At 53.2% G+C, this 8,513-nt stretch overlaps 1 protein-coding gene across 1 annotated transcript in view; it reads right to left on the bottom strand.

The window, feature by feature from the left end:
- Positions 1–394: 394 nt before the first annotated feature.
- XRCC1 (X-ray repair complementing defective repair in Chinese hamster cells 1) overlaps positions 395–8,513 on the bottom strand; it is a 28,364-nt gene continuing 20,245 nt past the window's right edge. The window contains exons 10-15 of the mRNA XM_015413115.1: positions 7,679–7,878; positions 6,443–6,497; positions 5,670–5,815; positions 3,968–4,058; positions 2,511–2,586; positions 395–1,382 (exon numbers count right to left, since the gene is read on the bottom strand). Of these exons, the coding sequence (XP_015268601.1) occupies positions 1,269–1,382; positions 2,511–2,586; positions 3,968–4,058; positions 5,670–5,815; positions 6,443–6,497; positions 7,679–7,878 (682 nt within the window). The 3' untranslated portion in view covers positions 395–1,268. The remainder of the gene's footprint in view (positions 1,383–2,510; positions 2,587–3,967; positions 4,059–5,669; positions 5,816–6,442; positions 6,498–7,678; positions 7,879–8,513) is intronic.

Below are 8,513 nucleotides of genomic sequence, written 5' to 3'. Positions count from 1 at the left end.
AGCTCAGATACACTGTTTTAAAGAGAGAGACTGGAATGAGCCAGTTTGGACCCAGGCGTTTCCACATGCACCTGTGGGGAGTGCACAACGGGAAACGTGTTCACGGGACTCATAGTTCCCAGAATTCTGAGAGGTCACCCTTGCCTTCCACTGGGATATATGCTTTTAAGTTTCCTCGTGCGTGCAGACACAGGGTTGGATCCCCTGGCAGCATTTCTGTGGGCCTGAAGACTTCTGCCAGTGGAATATGACTTTCTTGGACCGCCGCCTGTGGAATGCGACGTTCTCGTCTCTCTCTCCCACAACAGCCCAGAAACCTCCCTCCACAACAACCCAAAAGTTTTGTTGGAAGGTTCCCAATCCCCCCCCCCATCCCAGACAGGATTTCTGGGAGTGTCTGGGGCTGCCGCGGGGGAGCCCCAAGAAGTCGCGTTCTGCAGGCGGAAGTCTCTGAGCTTGCGGAAATGGGGATCCGATGCAACGGAACAAACCCTATGACTGCCCCCCAAAATATAATATGTGGAGGTTTCTGGGTGCTTGCCATAAAACCCAAACGGATCAGATGGTGCAGGAACGCATTTCTTCCCTAGAGAGGCCCGAGAAACCCACAGAAAATAGGAAGACAACTTCCTCTCCGCTAAGGGGCAGCGCTCGATCCTCATAACCGAGAGACCTACACCCTTCTGCAAAAAGGATCAGAGAGTGAACAGCTGGGAGAAAAGATCCCGAGCCCATCATGGAACGGGGGGAGGGGGGAATTAAAAGGGTGGCACGGACACAAGAACGAAAACGAGAGTCGCAGGCAGTGAAGTGCTTCCCTCTCTGCCGGTTAGGTTCTGAACGGTTCGCTCTAGCCCAGCCTATTCCACATTTTAAGCCTTCTAACCAGGTTCGGACGACACACGGTGGTGTCAGTCTTAGTCTGCCGTGTGTGTGTGTGTGGGGGATTGGGGGGGGCACGCTCTCAAGAGCAGCCGCCGTCTCTGAAAGAGTAAGTGAAAGTGAGTCGTCCCATCTTCAAATGCGACCTGGGAGAACTGCAACTGAAAGAGAACATTTAAAAAAAAAACTGCTCAGTTGGTATGAGCCTCGTGGGTGGCTACCGGGGCGGGGTGGGGGCGCTCGTTGGATCGGGCCCTCCAGGAAAAAAAAAATCCCAGAGGAACAACCGCCCGGAAGTGACCCCCGAAGGCCAAGATGATCCCCCGTCTTCTGTAGGTGGGTGTGTAGAATGATATATACAGAGATGAGCCTGCGGGGATCTCCTCTTACACTCGCGGGACCACGACGTATGGCTGGTGGGGGATCAGTTTCTGCCGCTCATTGCAGTTGTAGATCCAGCGGGGGCGCACGAAGGAGAGGTTGGCGTTCTCGTTCAGCGCCTGGAGGGGGAGCGAAAAGCAACAGGTTCTTTCATCGGCTTGGGGAGGAGCCGTGGCTAAGTGGCAGAGTCTCTGCTTGGCGTGCAGATGGCCCCAGGTTCAATCCCCGGCAGCTCCAGTCAAAAGCCCAAGGTAGGTAGTGATGGGAAAGACCTCCGCCTGAGACCCTGGAGAGCCATGAAGTGGGGCTGTGGCTCAGTGGTGTAGCCTCTGCTTGGCATGCAGAAGGTCCCAGGTTCAATCCCCGGCATCTCCAGTTAAAAGGACCAGGCAGGAGGCGATGGGAAAGACCTCCGCCTGAGCCCCTGGAAAGCCATGAAGTGGGACTGTAGCTCAGTGGCAGAGCCTCTGCTTGGCATGCAGATGGCCCCAGGTTCAATCCCCGGCAGCTCCAGTCAAAAGGACCAGGCAGGAGGGGATGGGGAAGACCTCCGCCTGAGACCCTGGAGAGCCATGAAGTGGGGCTGTAGCTCAGTGGCAGAGCCTCTGCTTGGCATGCAGAAGGTCCCAAGTTCAATCCCCGGCATCTCCAGAGAAAGGGACCAGGCAGGAGGTGATGGGAAAGACCTCTGCCTGAGACCCTGGAGAGCCATGAAGTGGGGCTGTAGCTCAGTGGCAGAGCCTCTGCTTGGCATGCAGAAGGTCCCAAGTTCAATCCCCGGCATCTCCAGAGAAAGGGACCAGGCAGGAGGTGATGGGAAAGACCTCTGCCTGAGACCCTGGAGAGCCATGAAGTGGGGCTGTGGCTCAGTGGCAGAGCCTCTGCTTGGCACGTAGAAGGTCCCAGGTTCAATCCCCAGCAGCTCCAGTCAAAAGGACCAGGCAGAAGATGATGTGAAAGACCTCCGCCTGAGACCCTGGAGAGTCTCTGCCAGTCTTGAGTAGACAATACTGATCTTGATGAACCAAGGGGCTGATTCGGTATAGGAGAGCTTCATGTGTACCCTCTCCTGCCACAAGGGGGAGCCAGTTCACCCAAGGCACTGCACTCCAGGGGAGAGCCCTGGTGGGATCTCTGGACATGTCCGGTTTTGTTTAAAAGCTGCTATGCAGAATGCAGGGAACAGCGAACCCCCAATTTGGGAACCGCTGGGCTTAGTTGACGGACCGCCAGTGGGCCACACTCACCTCCTCAAAGGTGTCGTCCCATTCCTGAGCCGTGATCACATAGTTCACTCTCTCGTTCATGTAGTCTTCCACCTCCCTGTGAGTGGAGCAGAAGAAGAGGAGGAGGAGGAGGAGGAGATTGGATTTATACCGCACCCTTCACTCGGAGTCTCAGAGTGGATTACAATCTCCTTTCCCTTCCCCTCCCCACAACAGACACCCGGTGAGGTAGGTGGGGCTGAGAGAGCCCTTTCAAGGACTGCCGTTGAGAGAACAGCTCTGAGAGAACCTGTGACTGACCCAGGGTCACACCAGCAGCTGTCTGTGAAGGAGTGGGGAAATCAAACCCGGTTCTCCCAGATTAGAGTCCGTGCTCCTAACCACGACACCAAATTGGCTCTCACTACACCAGAAGAGCTGGCTGCGGCTGACAGATGACCGCCCTGGTCCTAATCGGCTCACCAGCCCCCTGCCCATATTACTTTGGGGGGGGGGCCCTCCGGCATGCCCCCCCAAAGCCAGCTCGCAGACCGAAGGCAAGGAGGCAATGCAAGATTCTTTGTCAGGGAAAACAGAAATCCAACTCCGCAATCTGCTTCCGGGTGGGGTTTTTTTGCAACAAACAAACTCTAGCCCTAGGATGGGTCTGGAGCTGCACAGCACCCTGAAGCCACATGATTTCAAGAAGGGAAGAAGAGAAGAGATTGGATTTATACCCCGCCCTTCACTACCCAAAGGTGTCTCAGAGCGACTGACAAACTCCTTTCCCTTCCCCCTCCCCACAACAGACACCCTGTGAGGTAGAAGAAGAAGAAGAGATTGGATTTATACCCCGCCCTTCACTACCCAAAGGTGTCTCAGAGCGACTGACAAACTCCTTTCCCTTCCCCCTCCCCACAACAGACACCCTGTGAGGTAGAAGAAGAAGAGATTGGATTTATACCCCGCCCTTCACTACCCAAAGGTGTCTCAGAGCGACTGACATACTATGGCTTGCCCAAGGTCATCCAGCAGCTGCAAGTGGAGGAGTGGGGAACCAAACCCGGTTCTCCCAGATTAGAGTTCGCTCACTTAACCACGACACCAAACTGGCTCAATTCCCAGAAACTCCACTCAAAATGGCCCCTCCATCCCACTCAGATCTGCGACAGATCGAGATGGGTTGCCGTGTTAAGTTTGTCGGTCGCAGTATTACTGGCTCAATTCCCAGAAACTCCACTCAACATGGCTCCTCTATCCCACTCTGTTATGCAACAGATCGAGACGGGTTGCCGTGTTAGTTTGTCTGCCGCAGTATTGAAGAGCCAGAGTCCAGGAGCACCTTAAAGATGAGCAAAATCTGTGGGAGGGGTTGGGCCGAAGAAGTGAGCAGTGACGCACAAAAGCGCCTCCTCCCGCCACAGATTTTGGCCCTTTTCTACTGGACTGGACTGGGACGGGGGAAGGGCACCGCGAATGCACACGCCGACGCCACTCACCCATTAAAAGCCGCGATGTAGCGGTTCAAGAGGCGCCGCTCCTGAGAAGGGAATTCGCCGTAGAGGAAGAAGTGCTTGCCCACGAACAAGTCTGGCAGAGAGAAGGCGAGAACTGGCAGGGAGGCAGCGAGGGGACCGGCCGTCCCCCGCGAACGGAGCCTGCCGCCTCAAAGGGCTTTGTTTACTTCATTTATACCCCGCCCCTGTCCCCAGACCTAAAACGGCTCATGTTGTTCTCCTCACTTCTGTTGTATCCTCAAGACAACCCTGCGAGGTCGGTGAGGATGAGAGTGTGTGACTGGCCCAAGGTCACCTAGCGAACGTCCGTGGCTAAGTGGTGATTCGAACCGGGGTCTCCCAGATCCTAGATTGACACTCTGACCACTATACCGTGCTGGCTCTCAGGTTCTCTTCCCAGGATGGATTAAGACAGAAGCTCCAGCCCCTTGATGGTAAAGATAAAGCTCAGTGAGAGGGCCCCTTGATTTGCATACGGAAGGCTGCTGGTTCAATCCCCAGCATCTCCAGTTAGAAGACCTCAGGAAGGAAGCATTGGGGAACACGCTGAAAAGCTCTGGCCATTCAGGAAAGGAAATCAACATGGAGCTTGACGGACCCAATGGTTTAATCCGTAGAAGACAACTCCCAGTGTATGTAACCTCCTGGTCTTCGACTGTACCTGTGAGCACCTAGGAGTAGTGGGTGATTGAATGGGCAGGCCTGTTCACCATTACAGGATCGCCAGTGATTAATCACCTACTTTCTAGCGGAACAGTCCGATTCGATAGATTTGTTCGCCGGCGAAATGCAGGTTTGCGTCTTGAGATACTGACACAAGAGCAAATCGCTTTACAGTTTAAAAAAAGGGACTTGGTTGTTAGATAGAAACACACACACACCCCACTTCTCATTCCCCGTTACAGATAAGAGAGCCCCCCAAATCAGAAGAAGGGTGTCTTTAACTCTCAGCCCCACCGATCAGGGCTATTTTTGGGCAGGAACGCACAGGAACAGAGCTCCAGCTGGCTCCCAAGTTGGCCACACCCAGCGGGAACTCATTAGCATAATAGGCCATGCCCAACAGCAGAAACTCATTAGGATTGGCTACATTAGGGGTGTGTGGCCTAACATGCAAAGGAGTTCCTGCTACAAAAAAAGGCCCTGGGTTTTGACAACAAACAAGGTAAACAGAATAAGAAGCAAAAGGTGGGTGTGGCTGGATGACCACACTTCTGGTAACATGGGAATGCGGCCTAATATGCTAATGAGCGGTGCAGTCGGGTGTGGCCTAATATGCTAATAAGTTTAACTGCTGGGTGTGACCTATTATGCTAATGAGTTCCTGCTGGACTTTTTCTACAAAAAAAGCCCTGCCACCAATGAATAATTTTCGTTTATAACTTTGTTCTCAAACTGTTTTTGACTATTGTGAAATGTTTGGACGCCTGTGTGGGGACTGGATGGGCCTTTGGCCTGATCCAACATTGTCATGTCTTATGTTCTTATGTTCTTAAACTGTTTTTGACGACTGTGAAATGTTTTGACGCCTGTGTGGATTCGCTGTTGTCATCCGCTCTGAGCCGGCTCGCAGGGAGGGCGGAATACAAGCCAAAATAAGTAAATAAATAAACAGCCTTCCCTGATCAATCCATTTAGTCGATTCAAGGCTAGTGCTCCTAGGAAAGAAGAGAGGAAGACGTACCTGGCAGCTCGGGGATGGGCTGGTCCGGCTCCCCCTTCTCCTCCACGTCTGTGTTCTCATCCGTGGTGCCTCCGTATGGGTCGTCCTCTGGCTCCGGGGCAGCCCCCCGCCCGCCCTGCTGCTTTTTGCGGTGCTCCTCTTCGACTCTGGAGCCAGGGAGAGAGGAAGGTCGTTGGGGACGGAGGGCTTGTTGTCGGCTAACCACAACACCGGCTTTCTAATCCTCAGAAAAGACAACATGAGCCTCTGGCCCGGCCACTTCTACCGGAGACAAAAGGGCCACAGAAGATGCTGGAGTTCTGCGGCTAGCATTCCAGATGTGTCATTGGGCCCGAAAATGCTGCCACCGGTAGGTGGGGGTGGGAAAGATGTCCGTTAGGGCCGCAGGAAGGGAAGCGATCGTTTCCTGACCACCATTCCGGAGGACGCTGCAGAAAACTGGGGCCAATTCTATGCGCACGTGACATCGGGGAGGGGCCACATGCTTTTCAGAGGGAAGAGCTCCAAGAACCAATCCCTGGCTTATCCGATGAAGGGACCCAGGAGAATGGCAGTCGCTCAGAACAGAAACAGAGCCGACGCATCGAAGCTCACTATAAGACACGTTTGGATGTTCATGGACGACTGCCGACGCTGGACGCCTCTTTTGCTATTTCGGCTCGAGAACATTCCCCCCCCCCCCGATTAACGTGTAGACTAATTCTAGGAAAGGGCCCCTCCCCGCTTCTCTCGTCTCCCCCAATCCCAACCCCCATGGCCCTCCCTTGACCAACCTTCTCAGCTCGTCGTCTGTGTCACCGGAGCCTTCCTCCCCATTGTCTCGAACGCCTGCAGGGAAACAGGAAGATCAGACCCAGTTCAGCTACTCAGCTGGCACTGCCACGGCCAGGTTATCCCATGAAAAGATCACCTTCCAGCCGGCAGATGTCACCAGACCTGACTACTACGGTTCATGGGACAGGCCCAGCTTCTTTATACAATTATTACAAGCCCAGCTTCTTTATTACAATTATTACAAACAGAATACCCACCCACATGCAAAAACAAAACTGAAACCTTTTTCTTGTGACAACAGCACCTCCTAAAGGAAGAAATGCATCTTGTTCTTGCATTGGAGAGTTCAGTTTGTAACCTGGGACTTGCTTGTCCTCAGTGCACAGAAATTAGATAAATCGGATACCGTACATATTTTTTTAGAAATGATTTGGAAAATATTTGAACACCTTGTCTTAAAATATTTTATTCATCACGTTAAAATAAAACGTTCCATAATCAATTTATTTTCTTTTTTCAATTTTTCGGGAAAAAACAAAAAAGGCTTCAGGAAAAAAAATGTGTTTTTCCCGAATTTTCCCAGGCCTTCACATCTCTAGACTGGCTCAAGGGTATCCAACAGGCTTCATGTGTAGGAGTGGGGAACTGAAACCAGTTCTCCAGATTACAGTCCACCGCTCTCAACCACTGCACTAGGTATCGGCATGAACAGGGGAAATGGACGTTCATCCCGGTTCGCGAGGTCCCACGAACCACAAACCGGGACGAACCTCCCCCAGTTCAGGAACTGTTTCGGTTTGTGGATCTTCCCTCCCTCCTTTCTGCTGGTGGCAGCTCCCCCGAGGCCAGCAGATGGGGGAGGGGGGGGAGATCGTGCAAAAGCCATTTAAAGGGAACGTTCTGTTTAAAGAGACCGCAGTCTCTTTAAATGCCTTCTCCAAGTCGCGCCGCCAGCACCAGCATACCTGCTGACACGAACCCACCTGGAAGGTTCGCGGGAGGTTCGTGTGGCTTGTGAGCACGGGATGGCACGAACCATGGTTCATGAAGCACTAACCGGGCCAAGTTCATGATGAACTTAGGTTCATAATTCGGTTCACACCCATCCCAACAGTACAGCAAGCTGGCGGGCCTGTAGTCCAACCCAGCAAGCCAGTTCCCTATGCTGACCAGGAAGCCTGGCGGGAAACAACCGTTCTCTTTCCAGTATGGCAGAACCATACGCCAAATCCTACCCGAGGGCTCCCCATCGTCGCTGGAAGCCGCAGAGTCATCCCCCGGCGCCCGCGAGTTGTTGTGGATGCTGCTGTTCCGCGAAGTACTGGGCTCCTCCTCCTCTTCCTCCTCCCCAGACGCTGCCTTCTTCTGCACGGGCCGGGCTGCTGGAGGGCTGCTCGGCGTCTTGGGTTTGTGGTTGGAGCTGGGGACGTTGGTTCTCTGGAAAAGAAAGGCCCGACAGCTGGGGCTGTGTACCTTCCTGCCCTGGATCTACGATGAACGACCGGCAAGAAATGTACGAGGAGGAGAATCCAGCTGTCCCCTGCACCGTAACCTTGAAATCCTTCAGAAAGAACCTTTCCTAAGCAACAGAGCTCATGCAGATCTTGTTGGATATTGTAACTCCGCGTGCAAGAGTATGTGGGAGGGAAAGGGTTAAGAGGATTCTCTCTCTCTCTCTCTCTCTCAGCTACACTCGGCAGTTGGCTCCACCCTCTCCTCGGTTAGGTGCTGAGCCTCTCTGGCCCTTGTTTGCCTTCTGTTTCATCTTATATAGAATCATAGAATGTTGGAAGGGACCTTGCAGGTCATCTAGTCCAACCCCCTGTACTCTGCAGGAGCATAGCCGAAAGATAGCCCTGCAGCATTCCCGAAAGATGGTCGTCCAGCCTCCGCTTGAAAACGTCCAGCGAAGGAGCATCCACCACCTCCCGAGGCAGTCTGTTCCACTGCTCAACCACTCTTACAGTCAGGAAGTTTCTCCTGATATTTAGCCGGTAACGACTCCCTTGTAATTTCCAACCATTAGATCTAGTCTTGCAATCCAGAGCAAGAGAGAATAGATCCACTCCA

The sequence above is a fragment of the Gekko japonicus genome, unplaced genomic scaffold (assembly GCF_001447785.1).
Source record: "Gekko japonicus isolate JY-2015 unplaced genomic scaffold, Gekko_japonicus_V1.1 scaffold4073, whole genome shotgun sequence".
In the NCBI taxonomy this organism is placed as follows: domain Eukaryota; kingdom Metazoa; phylum Chordata; class Lepidosauria; order Squamata; family Gekkonidae; genus Gekko; species Gekko japonicus.
The sequence above is the reverse complement of the archived record's forward strand: the minus strand, read 5'-3'. Positions and strand labels throughout refer to the sequence as shown.